The sequence below is a fragment of the Anoplopoma fimbria genome, chromosome 3 (assembly GCF_027596085.1).
Source record: "Anoplopoma fimbria isolate UVic2021 breed Golden Eagle Sablefish chromosome 3, Afim_UVic_2022, whole genome shotgun sequence".
Lineage (NCBI taxonomy): Eukaryota > Metazoa > Chordata > Actinopteri > Perciformes > Anoplopomatidae > Anoplopoma > Anoplopoma fimbria.
In genome coordinates this window covers 15,245,579-15,271,706 of record NC_072451.1, presented here as the reverse complement: position 1 = coordinate 15,271,706, position 26,128 = coordinate 15,245,579, and the positions used below count along the sequence as shown (strand labels likewise).

At 39.7% G+C, this 26,128-nt stretch overlaps 1 protein-coding gene across 1 annotated transcript; it reads right to left on the bottom strand.

Moving 5' to 3' along the window:
- Positions 1 to 1,472: 1,472 nt before the first annotated feature.
- col6a1 (collagen, type VI, alpha 1) lies at positions 1,473 to 25,958 on the bottom strand. Its single transcript, XM_054596116.1, has 35 exons — positions 25,698 to 25,958; positions 24,647 to 24,776; positions 22,102 to 22,302; positions 21,848 to 22,007; positions 20,186 to 20,299; positions 20,008 to 20,028; positions 19,226 to 19,246; positions 19,090 to 19,134; positions 18,903 to 18,956; positions 18,695 to 18,739; positions 18,289 to 18,315; positions 18,153 to 18,179; positions 17,974 to 18,018; positions 17,811 to 17,864; positions 17,160 to 17,222; positions 17,006 to 17,068; positions 16,847 to 16,900; positions 16,720 to 16,755; positions 16,577 to 16,639; positions 16,226 to 16,288; positions 13,762 to 13,824; positions 13,122 to 13,184; positions 12,974 to 13,024; positions 12,853 to 12,888; positions 12,526 to 12,588; positions 9,559 to 9,624; positions 7,458 to 7,493; positions 7,064 to 7,100; positions 6,857 to 6,865; positions 6,628 to 6,761; positions 6,147 to 6,247; positions 5,098 to 5,284; positions 4,018 to 4,189; positions 3,856 to 3,885; positions 1,473 to 3,589 (listed from the first exon to the last, which is right to left on the bottom strand). The coding sequence occupies exons 1-35, from the start codon at positions 25,780 to 25,782 to the stop codon at positions 2,997 to 2,999; spliced, it is 3,012 nt and encodes a 1,003-aa protein (XP_054452091.1). The 5' UTR covers positions 25,783 to 25,958; the 3' UTR covers positions 1,473 to 2,996.
- Positions 25,959 to 26,128: the final 170 nt, after the last annotated feature.

Sequence of the window (26,128 nt, the reverse complement as noted above, 5' to 3'; positions counted from 1 at the left end):
ACCGCCATTTTGTTTAGGCAGCCCTTTGAGTTTAAATTATTTTATTTTGTATGTTTAAGAACGGAGGTGCAGCAAGAGAAATCACAGCAAGACAATGTGTGTTTATTGTTTTCTACGGGAGCTGATAAAAAGCTGGAAAACAACCCCGAGTCGTTGGTCCCTATGCCCAATCCACATCCGTTACACTTCCGCATGAGTTGCTTGAGCATAATGCTAACGTCAGTATACTAGCATGCTTGTGACGACATTGCTCACATGCTGATGATTAGAGGTAGCGGCTATCGGTCAATTGGTGCAAGCAAAGTGGGGCTTTGCAACGGTAAAAAATAGTGGCTTTAATGTTATTGAGTAGTTTAGAAATTAAGATATAACTGGACAAATACACAACATGAAACGTCCTCCATTTATCATTATTCTGCAATTCAAGGTCAGTAGCTGGATAGAATAGATCTAAAGTGGTGTGTGTTTTAGCTGTTTGGCTGCAGGACACGTTATGTGGGGATAGCCCCATGCTAATAATGTAAGCCAAGTGTGGAAAAGCAACAATACGTGTGCTCAAAGTCTTTGGCAATGACAGAAGATGGCACACATTTGATGCCTCTCTTCAGTTTGATATTATTTATTTTATAGAAGATAGTAACTGCAATCACAATGAAAGATGTGGATTATCTCGACCACAAATTTGAAAGCAAGATATCCAGTAGTTAGTAAATACTAGTAGATATTTCGCTCTAGACCAAAGTGGTTGCAATCGACGATCATCATTGCTCTAGAGTGGCATCGCTACAATAGCTAACAATTGTGCACACGACTACAGAAAACACAGTAGGTCAAAACTAGGTGAGACAGCAAAACCTAGGGACCTTCTACAACTGGAAAACTGAACAATAGTTTTAAAGTTTACCGCCATTTTCTCTTCTCAACCCCGCTGTAGCAATGTAACTGCAGATCCGCAACTAAGTTGGTGAATAAATGTTGTAAAGGGTATAAACAAGCTCTGTGAGGCTGTAATAATGCGCAGTAGCACTTTGAGCTAAATGCTAACATCAGCAGGCTAACATGTTCAGAAGGACAATGCTAAAATACTGAAGTTAGGCAGGTAAAATTGTGTTTTACGATCTTAGTTTACCATGTTTGGGTACTATCTATATGGGTGCTAACTAGCACTCAACACAGATTACAGTCATAAACAAAAGTACTGGAAAATGACAGGATGATGGTGCTCGATGAAAAGTCAGGAAATCAACAAAGTCTGAGAGGGTTAGCGCCATGTCGCTATTGGTATAAAATCACAATCCTTTTTTTTGTTCCACGAGTTGTGGTTCATGATGCACTGTTTGAATTTTACAGAGAGTTAATGTGTATCAGAATAGGATCCTTAGAGTTGCATGAACATATAAAAATGCAGTGAACAAAGATGCATTTTTATATTTTTTGTGTGGGTGTGTGTGGACAAAAGTGAGCGGAGACACTTTGGTGTAGGAACCTTTATTGAAGGAGCTCTCACAACACTACTGAGGTTTTGTACCCTCAGGTAAACATATCTTCTTTAAAAACATGGGTAAAGACTGATACAGAGACTAATAGCACCACAGATAACAGTACAGTGACTATGGGCCACTGATGACAACAAAACTGAAAGTGTTAAACAGTTGAGGGGCTCATGAAAGTTACACACTGTTTTCTGTGTGTATGTTGGTGTGAGGGCCTCACAGCATGAATCCCATAGCTTTTTTTTCCAGCAGTCAACCATGACATGATGGGGCACCAAAGTGTGTGTGTGTGTGTCTGTGTGTGTGTGTGTGTGTGTGTGTGAGAGACAGAGGCCTCTCTGCTTCACAGAAAACAAAGACCAGGTTTCTGTCATTCTGTCAGTTGAACTAGTGACCCCAGCACAACTGTTTATAGAACAATCACCCCAGGCTATGCATAAAAAAACTCCACCACACATGTATACTTGTAATTGATGTACATACAGAGGTGCTCACACACATACAGATACACACACTTGGCTAGAATCACACATGTTGAGTCCAGCTGTGGTGTCATCATAAGTACCAGGGGAATGATTGTTTGGAAGCGTGCCTGATGTGTCGGGTGTGACTTTTCACCAAGATGGGAATTAGTTATGGCTTTTTCCGACTGACCTTTCCAAACCTAAAACAAAGTTGACTAGCCATTCATGCGCCAGCCTTCCAGGTTAACCATTATTTAGGTAGAAAAGAGCGCTCACCAAATCATTTGTCAATTTCAAACCACAGCTGGTTCGCCTACGTTGTAAAATTGTGACAACACAAATCTGACACCTCTTGAAAAAAAAGTGGTAAGAGCCACAAAAAAGAGTCTACATTAAACCCTTAACACAAAACCTTCAAATAGCAGGAGCTCCAAGTCCTGGAGAGACAGTAGAGTGTAGCCTTGATGATCCATTTTCAGCCCACACTAGTTAGTTTAAGTAAGCCAGAGGCAGGTCCAGACTAGCTGAAAATGATACAGGGATGCAGTGTACCTGAGTAAAAATCAGCCTAATGCATTTAAAAGCTATACATTTAGTTTAGTTGTGGCCTTTACTATGGTTCTCCAGGGACAAAGCAACCTTTTTTGACGTGGGACATTTTTAACCCCGAAAAGACCTTCCAGGCAGCGATTTCTTCCAGTTGTGTACTGTCACAACGAGCACTAAAATTGTTCAGGCTAGCACCATCATTTGGGTTATAGTCCAATGATCTCAGCACAGAAGCTAGAAATTGTACACAGCCTGAGATATTCTGCCTTGGAAGCTCAACCCAGGGTAAAAAAGTTCCAGGTAAACTTCATGAAAACATTTACATTTGACTGCCGCACAATCGTTTTTCATTTAGTGACGATTCTTTTTTTTTTGTTTATTGTTTTGTTAAAGTACTCGAACACAGTGTGTGGTAAATGAGTGAGAATGAATATTCATAATGGGACTAAGAATCTATAGCGTGTTGGTCCTGTTGTTCGGGGCCATGCACTTAGGGGATGGACACCCGGCGGGAGACTGTTTGGTGGAAGACCCCGCGAAGCAGAGAGGCGTAGTCTGGGACACGGAACAGGTGGCGCTGGGCGTAGCCGATGTCGTCCCGCCGCGCCTTGCTCGACAGCGTGCGCAGGTTGACCTCGTTGACTTGGCTGCCAACAGCAATGACAAAGACCTCCACACCGGCATCCGCCACCTCACGAACACGCTTCTCCAGTAAGGGCTCGGTGACGGCCTGAGACCTGCCGTCAGAGAACAGCACCAGCTTCTTCCTGCCCCCACGACCACGTAAATTCTTCATGGCAAAGTCCATGGCCTCTAACACGTTGGTGCCGTCATTTTGGAAGGCCGCCTGTTCAGTTTGCTGGATCAGCACGGTCAAATTGTTAGTTGGCACCTGCTCCATGCTGGCGCTTCGGCTGTACTGGCCCACACCCATTCTGACGTTGACCCCCCTCTTCCTCTCGGCAGTCAGGAAACGCCCGGCCAAGCTGCTGACAAAGTTCTTGCTAATTTCGAAGTTCTTCTGGCCCACACTTGCTGAGCTGTCCATCATCACCAAAATATCGGCACTCTCAGAGAAAGAGACTGCAACACACACACACACATACATCGGATCAATAGCTGATTCCAGTGGTTCTGTAAATGGTTGTGTCATGTTTTATTTCAGCTCTCCTTTACTGTGCGTCTTTGATGTGTCTGATTATTTGAGGCACTTTAAACTGATATAGACCGAATATGAGAAAGAGAGGAAATGTTACAAATATATAAATGGCAAACTGGGTCAACAGCTTTCAGATAAGGTAACGTTAAAAACAGTGAACCATGGTATTGGTAAAGAAAAACAGACTTACTGGGACATTTGTAGTCTGGGCACTTCTTATCTGAATGAGAGAAGAACTGGGGTTAATAAATCAGTTTATTTGGGATTATTAATAAAAATTCACTTGATAGTAATCACATACGGAGTGGGTGTATTTGTGTATATTAGTTTATATGTGATTGTGTGTGTTTACCTTGACAGATTCTGGCTGTGATGTTCTGCAGAAAAGAGTCATCTAGCAGCTCGGCAAAGTTGTCCAGGACAAAGGAAAAGCCTGGTTTGGTGTCACTCTTACACACCAATTCCCCAAGCTGCTCTTGGTTAGGTACCCGTCCTGAATAGTCCTTCACTCCTAAACCACCCACCTGGAGGGGAGGAAAGAGGTTTTTAATTCAGCAGGTTCTTCATTATTTCTTTGTCATTTATAAATTATTATATTTATATTTTAAATAAAAAGTGTGGCAATGACAGTTATTGACCTTTTTTTTTAAAGTTTTCGACTAGTTTTTCATGGGAGATGTATCTTCTTTTTTTTTTCACCCAATACCAATGATGTATTCTCATCAAAAAAGGGTGGAGCCCCTGGCTGCAGCCTGGACATCGGGGCGATGTTCAACGTCAAACTTTTAATCCCACCCACCATGATTTCACCCTGTTTAGATTGGTTTAACAGTCAAATTTGGGCGGGGTTAAATGTCGCATGGATGCTAGCTGGAGGGTAGAGCGTCACAACTCTATCACTATGGATTTTGAAACCCGCTTTTGAAACCCACTTTTGGAAAATTTGAAAAAACACCACATGAACAGCTGGGATTGGTCTTTGTTACTTTCATATTTCGCTGTACTTTACATTTTTTAAATGAAAATGTTAATCATGGCTGTTTAACTTTCACTTAGCCTGTGAATCGAGATGCTTATTCATTATGCTAATCGCTAGCGCTCTGAGAGGCTGTTTACAAGAGCGCCGCAATCTGATTGGACTAAACTCTGCAGGCTTGTCTGTCCTGGAGATAATGTTTGACTGCGTTAACGACACTATTGCTATCTTGAGGCATTGCTACTGCTTCAACACCACCCAGCTGGACATTTGGAGCATCAAACACTTCATTTTCTGCATTCTGTCGAACTTTATGCTTACTTTATGTTAAGGAAAACACAAAATTGAAGCTCAAGGTGACTTAACCTTCAGCTCTTTCCAGACTGATGTCACACACTCCTCTCCAATAATGCCCTGTGGCAGGCCTGTTAGGGTTGTCTATCCAGGTGTACTTACCATGAGATTTTTACCACAGAGTACGTTGAGGGGAACTTTGTCCCTGGAAATATCAGAACGTCCGTCTGTTAGAACGATTACGATTTTGTTTTCATGCCTCATCCGTTGGATTGTCTCACTCAGAGCGTAATCAAGGGCCTCGCCTGTGTATGTGGCCTCAGCCAGCCATTTCATATCTCTCACATCCCTGTAAAAACACACAAAATTTTAGCAACACAAAAATTCAATAGCTTTTTTAGGGAAACAATGACATCAATAAATTATTGGTTCATTAGAGTTACATGTCTGGATAAGTTACTCTAGTTTATTGTGAGTAAGGGAACATGGTTAGCTCTTTCAATAAAGTCTTATTCACATCTAGCATTTCTTTAGCCAGCAAGCTAATCACCAACCCATTAACAAAACAGCAGCACCTCTAAAGTTGTAGCTCCTTTGTTGGATCTGTAAATATACCTAAACAGTTAAACTGTGTTTCTCCCCCCCAACAGCACAAACTTTTGTCTCAACATTTCTGCTAGTGTACAGATTAAACAAACCTATTCATTTTAAGAGGTGTCGTAGGTTAGCTTCAACGCAAAGAGACCGGGCTAGCTGTTTCTTAAACTGCACTCGTATGCTAAAATAAGCTATCCTCCCCCTGGCTCCAGTTTCTGATTAATCTCATAGATGTATGATGACATGATTTTACATCTTAACGTCATTCTTGTACAGTAAGCTTATAGTCCCAACTCCCAAAATGTGAAACTATCCTTTTAAGCTACAACCTTTAAATCCCTATTCATAATAAACACGGCAAATAAACAAATGTGTTTAAAGACAACTGAGATGTGGCAAAGCACTTTTGATAGATGTAACTGTATTCCCCTGCTTACTCGATAAGCGTACATGTTAAGCTTGGCTGAACATGAACTTTTCTGAACTGGGTGCAAATTGATTATATTATGATTAAACACTGTTGAAAATTGCAGTGGTGATGACACTAAATCATTACCAAAGAAGTGTAAGACAGCGAGGTAGACAGGGCTCTGGTTGCATGCATGTGAACTCACTGTTTGAATTTGATGATGTTATCAGATTCCAGTCGGATAATTTCTTGGGCCTTCGATCCACTGTACTGGACAACACTCAACCCGGACTCATTAGCTGCAAACTGGAAAGGAAAATCAGTGCATGGTTTGTTTTGGTCTGTGTTGTGTTATGTCTGCCAGCATGTGTTTTCCTGTGTCAACATTTCTGCGTCCCACCCATCCTGACTAATTATATCCAAAATGGAAGGAGAGTCATTGAAGAGACATAAAGGCAAGTTCTAAAACCAAGAGACAATGTCTTTCATTAACATTTTTCTATCATGAGGACTGTTTTCAGGGCAGCATTTCCTAACATCTCTGAAAGCAGTTTTCGCCACGTTTTCGGTGTCATTTTGAATAAACACATGCCGGTTCTCCGACAGAGGATAGGCAAAGATGGGTTATTATGAATAAACAGTGGACTCAAATTTAAAAAACCCAAGATAAATAGCTTGGACCTTACCTTGAGTTGCTGGTCTTTGATCAGTCTGTCTATGACTGTGACGATAAACTCTTTGGCGAGACCAAAGTTTGTTAAACCGATACTCTCTGAGCTGTCCACAATGAACGCCAGGTCCAAAGCTGCACACTTACACTCTGGGGACATAAACAAAATCCCGATGGATGACAACAGCCATGGAGCGCGAGAGACAATTATGAACGGTCTTTGACTTAATTGAGCACAAACTTACCACAACAAGCTGTGTCCGGTTAAGAAAGGAAAAAAGGAAAAGAAAGAAACAAATGAAAGTTAATTAACGCAACATGACCTGGGTAAACCCTCACATTTTTCAGGTTTTCGGTTGCATGTTTGGCTAATCAGGCACTGACTTGAAAAGGGAAAAGTGTTTAAAGTGGAGTACATGTGGCTTTGTTTCTGTGGAGCGTTTTCAACTTACAGCAGAGCTTCATGATGATATCCAGAATTTCACATTCCTGAAAAGAGAATTTGGAGTTCAATGTCACAGTACTGCAATGCACTGTTAAATCACATTACATAACGTTATGTAGACCAGACGGTTTCAAGCTCCTACAGAATATAAAAAAGAAAACATGACAATGGGGATATTTTACACAGAGGACTGGTCGGTGGAAGGCTACGGGTTATTGTGTTAAGGAAATTGAATGTGTGGCTTTCGACTGAACACACAGTATCGGTTTCAGAGTGAAAACTAGCGCAGCCTCAAGGGGGAATTAAGTCTGAGGAGCTTAGCCGACCTGTCATAGGACAGAAATGAGGGCGAGGGTCTAGATTAAATGGACTGATTCATTTTTTTTATTTTTTATACTCACATCAGTTCCTGGTGGTCCGGGAAGCCCAAGAGGTCCCTGAACAGAAAGGGACAACAAGTTAGAAAAGAAGATAGGGGGACTATCTTCTAAACATCTATCCCTCTGATAGATGTGTTTATCTGTTTAACGTCTATCTAGTCTGACTTCAAAATGACAGAGTAAGTACTGGAAGACTTTTAATTTTATTTTAACTCGAATAAAAAAATATTCTTAAGTGAAAAACAAACATCGATTCTTTAACTGCAAACCAGAATCCCTCAGTCAGCGAACCCACATCCACACCCACACATTTGTATGCGCTACTATCTTTCTGCAACAACATGTGAATCTTCCAAGAATTCATTGCCACAGCATTTTGTTTGCTCAGCTGCAGGAAAACCATCTGTTTTGTTTTTTAACAGACATTAAACTCAGTTTAAGAGCATTCTTTTCTGTGAAAAAGACGGCAGTGTAGTTTGCATGTGTGCACACAAGCAAACACACATGAGAGAGAGAGAGTGAGAGAGAGAGAGAGAGAGAGAGAGAGAGAGAGAGAGAGATGGCCGTTAATTGTAGACATGAGGAACCATAAACTGTTTATACAGAAATATGCAGCAGAGACACAAGCCAGAGGAGAGACGGAATGGAGAGGAAAAAGGGAGGAGAAGGAGGAAGATGAGGAGGAGAAGAGTTTGAGAACTTGGGGAACATGTCTTCATACAGTGTTATATTTAGATCCAACCTTTGTTCACATTTTCACATGATCCAATACCACAAGCTCTCACTTGCCAGTTGGTGAAAGGGAAATGGAATTACACTACCTTTCCAACATACTCTCTGCCAAACTAAGGGTAGCCATTTTTTATGTCTTGCATGCGGTTTGATGTTTTGTTGAGTGCTGAGATTGGCTAACCTTAGCTCATTTTACTGGGATTATTACCTCTCACCACAGTTGGGAAATACACAGTGCTAAGCTTTGCTTTGTTCTTGTAAGCACAATCTATTAAAGTCTGGTTGTATTCTGTATTTCTAATGTCACCAAATCCTACGAGAAGACCAAATCCAACAATTAATTGAGCTTTGACATAGAGATCTATTGTTGTCCAAAAACTCTTTGAAACCCATCAGAGCCACACCATTGCAATGGGTGACATATCCCTTCATTATAATAAGCATAGGGACTGTAGTTTGGTTTTTACTGTTCTGGTGCTGTAAATACTCACTAGGGCACAAAATCTGTATTAATCCACGGCAGAAAATAGTTCCCAACAAATACACTTTTTATCCTGATTTGACATTTGAAAACTAGATTGTGGGCTGCACGGTGGCGTGGTCGCTATCACTGTCACCTCACAGCAAGAGGGGCCCGGGTTCGTTCCCTGGGCTAGACAGGCCTTCTGTGTGGAGTTGGCATTTTCTAATCACGGCAACGTGGGTTCTCTCCGGATTCTCCGTCTTCCTTCCACAGCCCAAAGACATGCCGCTTAGGTTGATTGATGACTCTAAATTGCCCGTAGGTGTGGATGTGAGCATGATGGTTGTCTGTGTCTAAATGTCAGCCCTGCGATAGTCTAGCGACCTGTCCAGAGTGTACCTTGCCTTAGCCCAAAGTCAGCTGGGATCGGCTCCAGCAACCCTGACCAGGATAAGCTGTTAAAGATAATCAATGGATGGATGGATGGAAACTACATTGTCCAGCAACTTTTGGAAATTTAGACTATTTTTTAATACATTTTTAGTGAAAGTCTTTGTCAGGAGTGAATGGGCGTGTGTGCCACCCTTAGTCACACACGCAAAGAAATTCTTTGTCAGGCTTTATACATATGTAAATAAAAATGTAACATTCCATTGAGCTAAACTAGGCTAATCTTAGGTGTAACACTATGTTCTGCTGGGGGTATTTACAACAGTGAAGCAGTAAAATGACCCCGAAAACTATGTTTGAATGTGAAAGTAGATAAATGGATTGGAGGGAGGGGTCTACTTTTGAGTGAGGACATCCTTCCCTCCAGGGTCTCAACTTGCATACACATGTAGATAAATTACAACACACACACACACACACACACACAAACACACACACACACACATACACAGGCAATCAGCTTCAGGGTTTTCTTACCGGATTGCCTTCCGGACCTCTGTGACCTTTGGCCCCTTTAGATCCTGGAGGTCCTGGTTGGTTGTTCTGTTTGAAGAGAAAATTGGAGGAGATTGAGAGAGAGGCCCATACGTATATTGAGTTTCTTTTAGAAAAAAATTAATGTATGTTTTGGAAGGATAACAGCGCTTGTTACTACACTGTTTCTCTGAGTCATGCTCTGAGTGTAATTTGCAATAACCTCATGACATTAGCTTTGTGTCTTATAGGTGTGTTATAAATTTGGAAGCATTCATATGACTGCAGCCCAGCTGTGCATATGCTGCTTCCCTTTTCATCTTTAGTATCACAAGTGTATCAACACACATAAAGAAAAGTAAAATTAAGGATTGACTACTGCAACAAATATTTAATTCACTTCTGTTCTTTTTTCTGACCTGACACATGGAGAGCAGGTCAGTAAATCATCGGCATAAAATCAAATAGGGAGATTTACGCAAAGAAAAGTAATGGTCCTTATATGGATCCTTGAGATACCCCCATTGGAGAGAATGTGAAACTGAAAGAAAATGTTTTTACAGATAAGAATTCCTGTTCAGGGCGTTGGATGATATAGTCAAAGCTGAAGTGTGGCACTTTTGTCCTCTCAGGCATTTCTAAAATGTCTAAAAGGCTACAGTAAATATCACAAGATATATTACTTACTAGAAATGGAATCAACATATCAAAAGACTTTCAAAGGGTAGAGTCAGTCTTAGAAAAGCCTCTGAATCCAGTTCAAATCTATATTGAGGCCAGGTGTGGTCCGGCCTGTCTTGCCATCTGTCAAACCAGTGCAGCTCCGGGGTCTTTGGCTGCTCTCTGTCCCTGCAGCTGCTACACTGACCCACTGCTGATCGCTATGAGATTAGACTATAGAAGTTCCGAGAAATTAGAGCTTAAACACTGTAAATCAATTTAGGAAAACTATCCCATTTTCCCAGTTCCCTGTTCCCACAGACACTCTTAAGAAGTGTGGGCATCTTGATTTGAGGAGGACTGTGGACAGCTGCAGAGCATACTATGCATAATGGAGCAAACAGCTTGACTTGCTAACACGTGCAGATTCAAAGAACACATATACTCAAGTAAAAAATTGAAGCTTTTAACAGAAAGAGCTGCGTGTACTTTCTTCATCAAAAAATGGATACTGAAAAAGTTTTGTCCACACATAGTATACCTCCTCTCTGCACCAAGAACATTATGATTTGTAGTCACACTAATGCCTATTTGTAGCTCAACATGCCAGACAGAAATGAGATGCAGTGAGAACAAGAGGGTCACAAATCATCCCAATAAATATTTTTTGCTCTTTGATCTGAGTTGGAAGACCACTCAAACCAGCAGATCTGCCCTGCTGATCTGCAACCATATACCTACAGTGGACAGAATATGAAAGAGAAAGAGAGAGTAGGTAATGTCAACCACCTGGCCTTTAACACATACATGCATAGTTGCAGTTGGCCTTGAATGCACATGCGCACACGCACACGCACACACACACACACACACACGTTTCAATTACTGCACATTCTAAACTTCAAACATTCTGATGTAGAGAACATGGGCAATATCACACACACACACACACGCACACGCACACGCACACACACACACATCTTGAATTTACGTCATATTTGACGAGATAGGACCAGATGTGACCGTTTGTCGTACCTTGTCGAATACGTGTATATTATCATTCCAAAGTGTGTTAGCTAAATGGGGAAAAAGGTGGAGAAGTCAAAAGGTCTGTCTCCACCTTTATCTTCAATGACACAACCCTGTCTGCAGCCCCCCGTGCCCTCTGGCCAGAGAAAGTGCAGGCAACAAAGTGCATGTCTGCACAGTGTGAAAATATTTAAACAATTTAAAGTCCTGTCACTCAAAAATCACTATGAAGCCAGTGGCATTAGACTCTCTGAATATGTTATGAGAATTATTTTGAGTTGATGACACAGCCCTTTATAATAAAGTTGAGGTTTAGGGTCCTTTAAAGCAGCTGTAGAATCAGTTACAGAGATCATTAGATGTTTCCTCTATACTGCTGTCACTGCAAAACATGGAAAAGGTAAACATTGGGTAAACACTGAGAGCATGCATCTAATCCCGCTCTGTGCTACAGTGCAACAAGTTCTTGATGAATGGTAAACTGATCTGACTCTATAAATCCAAAGCTTACAGCTCCTTGAAGGAAAGAGGTCAAGGCACACTGATAAATGGATGAGAGAAAGTATAAACACATGCAGAAATGTTTATGCCACGGAACACAAACCCTTGAAATGCAATCATTTTAATGCAAACATGACCAACTGAAACCAGGGTTTAAAGTATTAAAACAGGCAAGCTATATGGACACAGGTGATCATACACATGTACAGTTGCTATGCACACTCACTCAAACACACACACACACACACACACACCAAAACAGTGATGCAGTCCCTTCATCGTTTCTGCTCATTTCCTGGTATCCTTGACAACGACATATACACAGCTGCATCAGCTCAGAGCCCTCTTCCCCAAAGACACACACACACACACACACACACACACACACACACACACACACACACACACACACACAAAACACACACACACACACACACACACACACACACACACACAAAATCTTTTTAACAGAGCATTTCCAGCTGCAGAACAGAAGGAGAGTGTGAGAGCGAGATAGATGGACTTTGAAAAACAAGAGCAAAGTATGTGAGGGACTAATGCAGAAAAACTAAATAAAAGACAGAAATTGAAAGAAAAAAGTTATGATAATAAGTGTTTAAAGAGATCAGTAAAAAAGAAATATGTATATGTGCCCATAAAACGAGACATGTGACTCACATCCTGTCTGCGCTCTCTGCCAAGAAGGGATTGAGGAAAGATAAAATGAGATCAAGAGCGAGGAGCAGCCGCAAAAAGGAGACAAATCAGAGGCAGACTCACATCGTTGCCTGGATCTCCGGCGTCTCCGTCATCTCCTTTGGGTCCAGGGGTTCCCTTGCTACCCTGTAGGTCACACAGCAAATGTCAGAGGTCAAGAGGCCTGACAATCGATTTCAAACTGTTGTCAGTGAACTTCAAACATAAATGCTCATCTTCAGTTTTTTGAAGTGTAAATGTACTAGGTGGGCCAATCTAATTTAGCTTAGTTTAAAAAAAACTAACTCCATTATATTCATCCAGAATGTATCGTTTGTGAAAAAACGTTCTCCCAAAGTCGGATTTTTAATAAAAGTCGAACTTAAAATAGAAATTTGAAAGATAACTTACCGGCTCACCAGTTTCTCCACGGGACCCAGGATAACCCTAAAAAAGACATAAATGTTCAGAATCAAGTACATGGAGCACAGTGTGTCATCCATCACATGCATTAACTCCCATTAACCCTTACCTGGAAACCAGGACAACCGGCGGTTCCATTTCCTTGCACACCATCTTCTCCCTGAAATTCAGAAAGATATACTTACAGATCCATCCGCAGACAAAAACCTCATGGCAGACATTATGATGGAATGCACCCATCTGTCTCCCACACTCACCCTCTCCCCCATCGTGCCTCTGTCTCCCGGAGCTCCTTTGATTCCTCTCGGCCCTTTGGGTCCCTTGGTGATGAAAGGAACGATAAAATTAGAAACATGTGAAATGGGATACGCTATGTGTTTGTTGAAAACTTTGGGAAACTGTAACGGTTTATGTAACAATCATTTATAGCAATCTGTTACAGGTTATTGCTATCTGATATCCGAGCCCTAGATTGTGTTATAATGTGTGGAACATACATGATTTATGATAATTCCAGCTTTTGACTGCTGTTGATACAGTAAACTGCATATTTTTACAGATTTTGGATCAGTGGTGTTACAGTTGGAGCTGTAAAGTTGCTTTAGGCTATAAAATCTTAAGGCCTCTGAAAATAAAGGTTCATAAAATCAGATACTCATGACTTAATAAGCACCAATACCACAAAAAACATCTTTATGTTCTATTCTTATGTGTTTATTAATCAAAATCTCTTAAGCTTGGTCCTCTGTAAAAGTAATTACTAATTACGCATTTTTTTATGAAGTGTTTCATACTCCAACACTTAGCTAATCTTCATTGTAGTGGGTGTTGTTTGATTAGATTTAGTGGATATGTTTATGGGGCATCTAAGCATAATGTACGTCTTGTTGGACTCACTTCTGGTCCAGGTGGGCCTTCATCTCCTCTGTAGCCAGCCGAACCGGCCTTGCCAGGCTCGCCCTGGAAAACAACAACACGGTTAATGAGACACCGTTAAAACACCCCTCCAACCAAAACAACCACATAAAGCCCACTGAAAAAGAAACCTAGCAATGGACTCTGACACCATTTTGAACAAACACAACCCGACATCATAGAGCCAAAGTCCTGCCACACATTTGGAAACATTTTCAAGATTTTTAAATTGATTATATTCTGTTCATATCAACTAAACGGGTTTATCTACTGCTATACTTGCTGATAACTTTTTAACACCACGGTTTTTACTTTAATAAAGATATGACAATTGTCAGCATTTAACTACTACAGCTCCCATGACTCTCTGGCATTAGTAAACTCTTTGATGGAAAGTGAAACAGAAGCTAGCGTGAAATTGTCTCAATCTAAAGAGTTAATCAATTGGAGGCTTAAAATCTGATTTTTTTTTCTTTCCAGCCCTTTCTGGATGACAGTTGCAAGGACTGTTTATTCCCACCCATGGTCAGAGGTCTAACAGACCTGTAATGCCACTCAAGAGTTATGTCACAATGTCCCGTTCACCCCCAGGTCTGAGCCAAAGTCCACCCACTGCATAATTTAGAAAAATGCAAAAAGGTGGGCAAGGGGTTAAGAGATGAAACCACAGTCACAGTCAGTTCCATATGACGAAAGCATCGAAAAATTTGACACAGCTACAGTAGGTTGGCAAAAGGCGACATGGCATGGAGCACTGAATTTGATGAATTTGCTGTTTATCAGACCATAAATTAGACAAGAATTACTTCCTCCATTCCCTCTCCCTCACTCCCCGCCACTGGAAGACTACTTCGATGGCTGGAGAGCAGCAACATTTCGTTTTCGAAGACGTAGCAACTAAAATTTAGCCAGCAAAAACCCGTCTGCTCTGCTCCTGGCTGTAGTCTCCTAGCAGCAACCTAACGGTAACTAGCAAATTAGCCAACCACTTAATGAGAAAAGTGTAACAACTTAATGCCTCTCTTGTCACAGAGTAGGAAAGCACAATGCTCTTGCCAGATAATAAGACATTAACGCTGATTCAGATATTAGCCATTAGCCTGTTTGAATTTGAAGTTTCACACATTTTTAATATGTTAAAGCAACACTCCACTATTTTAGGTGTTCAATACTAAAGTAATCTCTTTGCTTGAGTCATGGTCAGCCTATCTTAGCACAAACACAAGAATGGACGCATGAGGAAACAGTTGAAGTTGGCTGACAAAAGTGAAAAGGTTCTCCTTCCAATCATCCAAAGCTCTCTGATTTACAAATCACACAATTTGACACATCATTTATAGAAAGGAAAACAAGACGTTGTAGTTACTAGACAGAGTTAGCTTTTGAATTGTTGCCATTTCCTGGCTAACAACAGCTGGGTCCAGCTGTTGCAACCAGCACCTCAGTCCTGTCCTTATAGTTAGGTCACACTGTTAAAAAGGAACAAGTCACTTTTATGTATTGATGAGTAATTAAATAGGAAAGTTTTAGAGTTCCTGGAGGTTATTTTTGAAACCTATCGATGTCCTAGATGGACACAGTTGAAATAAATAATGCTCTTCACATCTGACTCAAGTTAAGACAACAGGTAAGAACATTTGTATAAATGTCTGAGTGCTTCTTTCATTTCAGGTTAAAACTGGTGAAAAAGACAACAAAAAACAGTGCTAATATGTTACACTTAAGTGCTGTATACATTTAAAGCAGTATACTATGGCTCATTTAACGAGTGCAACTGAAGTCCAGCACATTACTGCATGTGAGGATACAGTTTGTTCCTGAGTGTATGAGGTAGGCCGAAAGTGTCAGTTATTCCATGTTTTCGCCACTGTTTGGTATTTTATTATTTATTCAGCTCTGATGAGGAGAGGAGACGCAGCAGAGAGCACAAAAGAGCCATTGAAGGTTCTGACATCACGGAGGTTACCACAACTAATGCATGTAACGTATTATTATTATTACACTGCCTGGTGCCTTATTAAGAAAACCGTACTGAGGCTTTGGCTCGAGCAGACGGAGAGAAGAACTGAGTCAGAGGGGAAAGACTGAGTGTTGGTGTTCCGGGAGGAGTAAAAACTGAGAACGAGAGAGGGGAGATGGAGGAGTGGGCAGCACTCTGGGGCAGCAGCCAGGTTCTCCTCTGTTTAAGCTTCTGCAACGATGCTCTCCCCCTCAATACAAAATATGAATGCACACGCATAAGTGCTTACACGTGCACGCACGGCAGGAAGTTAGCGCACACTCTCCGACTGGAAAAAAAAAGGATGCTGCCAGAGAGAAAAGTGGGTGGTTTATTTGGGACTGTGCTGCCTCCTGAAGCTCCAAACAACAGGCTAACGAACAGTGGTTCTCTAGCTCCTGTGTGAGTCTATTGAACTATGTGTGTGATTATATGAGTGTGTCTTACAGGTTCTCCGTTGGGGCCAGCTGAGCCCTCCCTCCCCTGGTCTCCACGGGGCCCTGGCTCCCCCTGGCAAGGATAAGAACAAATGTATAAAGCTAAAGGCATTCATTACAGTAACAATAGACAAGTGAAGCAGTCGGAGCCAAGTTTTAAACAAAATTAGACCAGTAGGAATACATGGGGAATTACTTTATGAAAACAGATTTCCACTAAGGCCAGTGTGGTCGCAGTTGACTCAATTCAACTGCCAAACAACATTTCCCATGAATTCTTAAGGAGGAGGCGCTGAAATCAGATAGACCGTGAGAGACTACTCTTCATCCTTCATCATCATCATTATCCTTATCATCTTACCAAGTCTCCTCTTGGACCTCTGTTTCCACGGGAACCTTGCTCACCCTTTTCTCCAATTTGTCCCTACAAAGGATTTTAAAGATGTCAACACATATTTCGGCAGCTGTCACGCACATTTATTACGCAATATTGATCCTATTTACTCTCTCGCCGCGACTCCCATCCGGTCCCGACGGGCCCTGAAACACACACAGAAAGAAGTGTATCAGACGGACCGTTAACGGTGGGAAAGTTGATGCTTCTGTCATTGTCAAGAGCTTCATCGCTTACGTCATCGCCGCGCTCTCCTTTGTCCCCGTTGCTTCCGGGAGGGCCCGGATCCCCCTGTCATAACACAGACATTTGCACGCGTTTAATTTTCCTGCTTCGTTTAATGCACTTTGAACACATCTGACGCTTGTCATTGTGAATCGCTTTGCACTGATCTACCTGAGGTCCCAGTGGGCCATAGTTTCCAGGCCTTCCTGGTTCACCATCTCTTCCAGGATCTCCCTGAAACAAGCACACAATGTCTCATTACAGACCGCCGAAAAAAAGGCTGTTTGAAATCTTTCAAGAACAAGTGATTTGTTTCATATGTTACTTTTCCTCCTTTCAGTCCATAAGGACCAGGGTCTCCCTTTGGTCCAGACTCTCCCTGCAGGCCCTGGAAGCAGAAAAACACAGAGACCGTCTCTCAGTACATGATCACAAGCAGCTGAAGCCACAAGACTCAATTTCGGAGGCCTGTCATGCACATACGCACATATATGCTCGCTTGTTTACAGTGCCTTTATATGGCTTCATTTAAACAATCTGACAGCCGAGAATGTAAACCCAGCAGTGATTGAGAGCCAAGGGCTTCAGTCCGCCTGCTGCAGGGCGCAGTGTTTGTCTGGGGGTGGCGTTCCTAAACATGAAAATGTGGCTAATGGCTAATCTGTAAACAACATGGCTGAACCTCAGGCAGCTATGAATATGGCCTATCTGAGTGTGTATGTCTGTTCAAGAGAGTATAAGACACCAAAATAGAAAGATACAGAGAGAGCGTGTCCTAACAAACACATACTGGTCTGTGTATTTTCAGTTGTCAAACCTGATGTCATTGTCAGAGTGTGTTAACGTCTAGTGATTCGTTCCCATCTGGCTGAGATTCAAACGGTTTTGAATGTGTGACAAAAGTCTGAGTGCAGTTGAGGACAAAATGTTGGACAGTCCCGGTGGGATTATTCTGAGATTGAGATTTATTACTCACGTCTGACCCGGGAGATCCTTTACAGCCGGGAAGACCAGCGAAACCATCTTCACCCTAATAAGGAAAACCAGGGAAACGTTTCTTCAAACAACTTCATCGAATCCACAAAAGAACAGCCAGATAACCAGAGATGTATGGTTGGAGGGTCGGGTCTGTAACTCACCTTGCGTCCATCAATGCCATCGTTTCCCCTTTGACCTTTGTCTCCCTGAGATTTAGCGAGAGATAAAGATGGAAAGAGAATAAACGTTACAGTAGAAGAATTTAGCCATTAGCTTTCAGAGAAATCACAGATAGGAGGGCAACCCTCTGAAGATCAGATAGCTGTTAGGAGGAGCTCACCTTGTAGCCTTTGTGTCCTCTATCACCCTGCAGATAAAACACACAGCATCGGTCAGCCATGTCCATGAATCATACAGTAAGGCAATCAAAGAGTATACACTGAATCAAAAGTATACTGTTTGTGCTCTGAGAGTACCTTTCCTCCTTTGCCACCACGGTCTCCCTGGAAACAGAAATACAAACGTCAAAATCATTATCATTAGAAGCAGCAAAGTGATCAGTGAGGTGAGGTGGTTACAGTCTTTGAGTCAGTGATCTTCAACGGCTAAAAAAACAAGGATAACTACAAAACATTCAGGGCCCTTACACGGAAATGGCTGCAGACAAACATTCCAACAAAGGAGGACTGGACTATAGATGTCAATGAAATTAACTACATGGAGAAACTTTTATCTGAAGACCACAATACGAAGAATAAGTAACTGAGAAATTTGACTTTATATATGTAGCTATAGGATGTTTACCCATTACATATGTCCCTAAAAGACCCTGTTCTTTTATTGTTTTCGGCCATGTCAACTCATTTATTAAGTGTACTCTACCTTCATTCCACTGTAACCAACAGGACCAGGATCTCCAGGGTTGCCCTGTAACATAAAAATAGAAATATCAGATCATCTGAATGACACTTCCATCAAGCCTGCATGACAAATCCAAAGAGATGTGATGACTGTTTTGTCCTTTTGCATGCATGTTTGTATGTTGATGCTGGTGGTGGTGGTGGAGAGGAAAATGGTGGAAGTCACCTACCATGTCACCAACATCTCCTTTCTCTCCTGGCATCCCTGGTCTACCTGTTTCTCCCTGTAGTGGGCAAAAAAGAAATTAGGCAATGTGAAGTTCTGTACATTTCTGCATTTGGGTAGATTTTCCTGGCATCCATCTCCAGTGCAACTTAATGATCTGTGTGCAATGCTTTCATATTATATCATCACACCTTAGCGCCGACGTCTCCCGGTCCTCCTTTAGGCCCTCCTGCAGCCTGCAGACAAAACAACAAAATACAAAAAGTGAAACAAGGAACAAAGATGAAGATTTTATGTTGCCGATATGATAATTAATGGCATACTTACGACGCACTCGAAAGAGCAACACTAGAGGGAAAAAAGAAAAGACAGATTATTAACACATTAAAGAAGGAAAGGTGTCTCTATGCCTCCATTTCTGTAGAAAGTTTTGGTGGTAAATATAAGAAGGAGACATGGGATGACTCTTTGTTTTCTGGTTGGATACTAGCAGGGCTGGGCAAGATGTCCAATATTTAAGATAGAGCAGCAGTAATTTGTTGGAGATACAGAAGTAGGCAAGATTATGAATATCAGTGCAATCTCCTTTCAGCTTCCTGTGGTGGTCCTAAGTGACCCCGCCTTGTTTCCTGGCTATTATACAGTTTACATGGCAGTGGATACCAGCTGTAACAAGACATAATATTGAGAAAGAACAGGATGTAGTTAATGAGATGAAAACTATAATAAAGCAAGATTTATTGCACTAAGTAAACAACTCTAGTAGCCTCAAATAAAACAACTCTGTTTAGTTGACATTTTTAAATATTCAACAATAATTTTGTCTTGATTCAAGTTGCGTCAGAAAAACTCTTTGTAAACAATTGTGTTGTTGGAATGTTTCTTTAAAAAAAATAAGAACAATGAATAATCCCTCAGTTTAAACAATTCAGTAAGAATGTAAGATATTGAGATACAAACTGGCAAAACAGTTATTGATAATCTTTTTTAGCCATGTTGCCCAGCCCTAAATTAATGCAAATCTTTTGGATCTGCAGTACATTATTGTATGCACACTTACTGTGTGTATCCTCCTTAACATGTCAATGCAATTAGCAAACACAGCTTACCACATCCTTTGTCTCGTTTGTCTGAAAAGACAGAAAGAAAACAGAAAGTTAGTTCAAATTCCAAATGTTGAATTCTGTTTTATGCAGATGAGAGGAGAGGAGTAGAGTGGAGTGGAGAGGAGTAGAGTGGAGAGGAGGGTATAGGAGAGGAGAGGAGAGGAGAGGAGAGGAAACATACGATCATATCAATGATGGTTCGAATGGTTCCCATCTTGCTGGTTCTGGTGTCGTCTGCAGCAGTGAAGTTCTGTCTGTAGCGCGGGTCTGTGGCGATGAGTGTCAGCCTGGTGTCCTGGAGAGACACAAGATGCAAACATAATCAGCTCATGGCTGAAAGTAGCAGCCACAATACACTTTCTGGTAAACAATAGAATGACTGAGCTCTGAAAGATTATTATCGACTGTTGGATATCCAGGTAGAACGTGAAAACACCTGCAAAAGGCTTGTTAAAGCAATCATCTAGTGACTGGATTTAGATTTTAGATTTTAGATTTAGCTCAGTTTAAGGATTCCAGTCATCACGAAACGTGTGAAAAATGACTTTCCTTTTGGCAGAAACCAACACAAACACCTGATAATTAATGGTTTAAAATACTGAATAACCTGAAGAATGTGGAAATATATGCAGACATATCGACTGCATTTAAGTTGAGACACAATTTCATGTGTTAAAAATGAATATGATATGTGGTCTGAGTTAGCGGTGTGTGTGTTGTGTGTTCTTCTATCTTTGTCGGTACATTATTTTAGGTTTACACCTTGTGAATAATGACATTCAGGAAATGTAGGTCAATTAACTTTACCCTCAACTCACTTCATTTTACATTCACTTCCCCTCCCTTTAATGTCAACACAGACATATTGTTCGAGGGTAAAGACTTGGTTTTAGGGTTAAGGTTAGAATAATCTGAACTGCACTTTTGAACAGAGCAAGGACTCTGGATTTTATCCACCATCTCTTACGTTTAGCTATAAACGAACGTCCCCAGGGGTGACATGACATATACACGAGGAGGATGTGAAGGCGGACTAGTGGCGAGATGCCGTTTTTTCGGTACCATTTAGCCACTTGTTAGCAACCGCCTTTTTTAGGAAAAAAAACCTTAAAAATGTATTTACTGAGGTATTTTATGTCATTGAATAAATTAAGCTTGTATCTACCACAGACTTTATTTCAGGCATCAAAACAAAAACCCATAAAAAGGACACCGGATATGCTAAAATGCTGACTCATTTCCAGATTTAGGACTTATTACTGCAGCACACTGTTTATACTGTATTAGGGATGTAATGAAAACAAATCTTAAAGCTTATTTTAAGGGTTGTTTCAAATCTAAGTATTTCTATGTTCAATTAACATGAGAAAATAAGCTAGTAAGTAAAAAAACAACCAAAAAACTCATTATGTATTGTTTATGAGAAGGTTATCTGCAACACTTTGCTAACCTGCATCATCAGGACTGTGCGGATTTGGTTTACTAAAGTTTTATGGACAGTGACCACACAACCCAACAATTTTGATTCAAACTTGACAAATCCTGATTTCATAGCACTTTTTTCAAACTGAACACAGATAAAAAAAAAAAAAAAAAAATACAGAAATTTCCTATGATGAAAAAGAAACTTTGGTAGAAAATACTGTGTTCATAAAAAAAAGCACCACTCCTCATATTAAGAAGCTGACTGGGGATTAAAAAAAAATTGGGGATTAGGGTTATATATTTAGTTCTGGTGATTACAGTTTGGGTTAAGGGCTGGGGAATCTAATATGCAAATGAGGGTCCTTACCAGTTTATAAGTACAAATGTGTGTGTGTTTGATTGTTTGTGTGTTTTGTACCTCCTGGTCAGGTGAGATGGCGACAGCGAACACTTTGACTCCAAATTGCTTGGCTTCGTTAGCAGCCTCCTGCACGCCTCCACACGGCTCTTTGTAACCGGTAATAGGATGACCATCAGTCACTACCACGATGTACTTGTTCTCATGGTAGTGAGAGCCCCTGCATGCAGACACACAAACAAACACACACTCGGAAATTACATCCCTCTTCATTTTACTTCATCTGCTGACGTGTATGTGTGTGTTATCATTACCCAATGAGCAGCTCAGCAAGGCCCCTCTTGATGGCACAGTCGGTGTATGTGCCCTTGCCGATGTAGTCGATGGCCTTGATGTCAGCCTTCAGGGCCTCGCGATTGGTCCTCATGTCACTCAGCTCGCGGATGAGTTTGACGTCGTCACTGTAGTGCAGAGCTCCCGAGTTCCACGTCAGGATGCGGTCGCATCGGTGGCGCCTGGTGTTAAGCACAGTAACGTTCATCTTATAGGCAAAACATTACTATGGAACATGGTAAAGGCAGAGGTGGAATGTAACTAAGTACATTTATACTATATATATATATATATGTATGTATATATGTGTGTATATATATAAACATATATATATATATACATATACACATAAATATATATATACATATATATGTGTGTATATATATACACACACACATATATATATATACACACATGCACATACGTATATACCCATATATACATATATACACATAAACACATACATACGTATATATACATATATACACATATATACAAATATACACATATATATAAATACGTATATATACAAATATGCACATACATATATACATACATATATACATATATTAATATATTAATATATTCATATATACATATACATATATACATATATTATATACATATATTCATATATATATACATATATATACAAATATACATATATATACATAGATATATTCATAAACATATATACATATATATACATATATACATATATTCATATATATATACATATATTCATATATATACATATATACATATATTCATATATATATACATATATTCAACCTATACATATGAACCTTCCTCGTAGCACTTATTGTATTCGTATTAGTTGTTGCACTCACTGTATTCGTATCAGTTCGCTGCACTTATTGAATTCGTATTCGTTTACTGCACTTATCCTATTCGTAGTAGTTTGTAGCACTTATTGTATTCGTATTAGTCTGTTGCAATTATTGTTTTCATAGTAATTTGCCTCTGCACTATACTTTTGCTCTGGTTTATGCTTTAAGATGCTTGTTTAAGAAAGGAGATGCACTTATGACTTCAGGTGACTAGTAGTTCTCTTGAATACCTATGTTGAATACACTTCCTGTAAGTCGCTTTGGATAAAAGCGTCTGCTAATTGACTGTAATGTAATGTAATATATACAAATATACATATATATACATAGATATATTCATATACATATATACATACATATATATATATTCATATACATATATACATATATATATAGATATACATATATTCATATACATATATACATATATATATACATATATACAAATATACACATATATATATAAATACGTATATATACATATATACACATATACACATATATACACACATATATACATATATACACACATATATACATATATACACATATATATATACATATATTAATATATACATATACATATATACAAATATACATATATATACATAGATATATTCATATACATATATACATATATTCATATATATATACATATATATTCATATATATATATACATATATATATACATATATATATTCATATATACACATATATACATATATACATATATATACATATATATACATATATATATATATATACATATATTCATATATATATATATACATATATTCATATATATATATATATTCATATATATATATATACATATATATTCATATATATATACATATATTATATATATATATTCATATATATATTCATATATATATATATATATTCATATATACATATATATTCATATATATATACATAATTATACTTATATACATATATATATTCATATATATATACATATATTCATATATATATACATATATATATATTCATATATATATACATATATATATATTCATATATATATACATATATATATATTCATATATATATACATATATATATATATATCATATATATATATTCATATATATATATATATTCATATATATATACATATATATATATTCATATATATATATATATATATATACATATATTCATATATATATACATATATATATATTCATATATATATACATATATTCATATATATACATATATATATTCATATATATATATATATATATATATATATATACATATATACATAATTATACACATATATATACATAATTATACTTATATATATATATATATTATTTATATATAAAATAAATATATATTATTTAGTACTTCTGTAATTTCCCTTAAAGAGTAACTTAACACCAGTGTGAAACAGTGTTTTACTGCCCTCTGTGGTTAAAAGTTTAAATCTGTGATGGGCGTGGTCTGGTGTGATGTCATGAACACTTAAACATCACTGCAGCACCGTGAGAGGTTAACCCACTGTTAAGTTACTCTTTAAGTTAGATTTTGAATGTTGGACCTCTACTTGTAATGGAGAATCTATCCACTGTGCTATTGCTACTTTCATAAGTAAAGGATCTTAATGGTTCGTCTAGCAGACATGTGTGTGGGTGTGTGACTTACATTTCCTTGAGTTCATCTATGAAGTTATTGGTGAAAGTTACGATCTGGTCAATATAAAAGTTGGGAGGTTTCTGTCTGAGGGCAACACTCTCAGATGTATCCAGCACGAAGAAAAGGTCAACCGGACAATCTGCTAAACAAGCACAAACAAAGATGGCTGTCAGCAAATCTCATTCATTGAACAAGGTCCGGTACAGATGGCAACCCTTGAAATGCGAAACTCTCGCGAGAGGGCTGAGGTTCGGCATTGACTTCCAATGGTTGTGGTTAGGATAAGTCTTCGGTCAGTCTCTTGGGAGTCTTTGCTAGTCCAAGGTAACTATCATCTCGACACGACCATTGAGAAACCGTAGAGCTAACAAAGTGTTTATGAACCCATAGACCCAAAAGGCATTTATAAATCAATCATGCACCCATTAATTCAAGTGCTATCAGCACAGCTATCACTAATGCAGCACTGGAGAACCACACTAAGCCAACATGCTGCTGCTTGGAGCACCCTGTGCCATGTTGGGTGTCATTTGGCTGATCAATCCATCTTTATACAGGTAGACAGGTGCAGGCCTGTACTGACCCATAGCTGTCAGCATGCACACCTGTACTGTAACTGTTGCAGAGCACCTTGACAGGGAAGCAGGCCTGAGGTGCCTTCAACTGCTTTGGTTCTTGTCCAAATGTATCCCCTTGGCATCCACAGCAATGGTAGAACTTATTCTGCTTTACACCCAACCCTTACTATTCAAGCCCATTAAGACAACCAGGGGACCGAACAAGGGCCCTCTCGTGGTGGGCTATGCTACTGTTATCATCTGAACGTATCTTCAGTTGTTATTTCATCTATGCTGCTGATTGAAAGGCTCCTCAGGCTTAGGAAAGTACGCAACCCAAAGACAACGGACATCTGGACTAGCGTTGGCAGCAAACATCACTTCAGCATATGACATATCACATTCAACCACAGAAAGACCACCGTACATGCAACATAATAACATTTACATCAGATACTAGAGCTTTTTTGTGTGTGTGGAAAGTACCACATCAGCAAACTTACCAGCCAACCTGTTTTTATCGATCTGCGGTTGCGCTCCAGCAAGGAAGACGCACAGCAGCGCGAGGAGACCTGCGAGAGTCTCCATGGCTTAACTGCAACAACAAAAAACACCAAACAAAACACCACAACACCCCAAACCCGAGATAAAACAAACACCGAACCACTCAAAATCCCGGTACCTCTAAACCGATTCGGTAAACTTTTGGTGATCCAGCGCTCCGCCGCAGTTTGTCCGAGGCGAGAGACACAGAGCGCGCAGAGGAGGACCAGAGCGCACGGTGAGGGAGGAGGAGGGGGGGGGGGATGGGGAGGAGGATGATAGAGTTCACGCGCTCTTCTCGCTGAGTCCACGCGCACGGGCTAAAAGTTTACACAAAATCCCAGATATGTCCTGCTTCCTTAAAAGGCCCACGGGGACTTGGATACACAGG

Coding starts and splice junctions, on each gene's coding strand:
- col6a1 (XM_054596116.1), bottom strand. CDS start 25,782: ATGGAGACTCTCGCAGGTCTCCTCGCGCTGCTGTGCGTCTTCCTTGCT. Junction 17,223..17,810: donor AAGGATCTCCCGGGTCAGAC/GTGAGTAATAAA, acceptor TTCTGCTTCCAG/GGCCTGCAGGGAGAGTCTGG. Junction 16,756..16,846: donor AAGGAGAGCGCGGCGATGAC/GTAAGCGATGAA, acceptor TGTGTGTTTCAG/GGCCCGTCGGGACCGGATGG.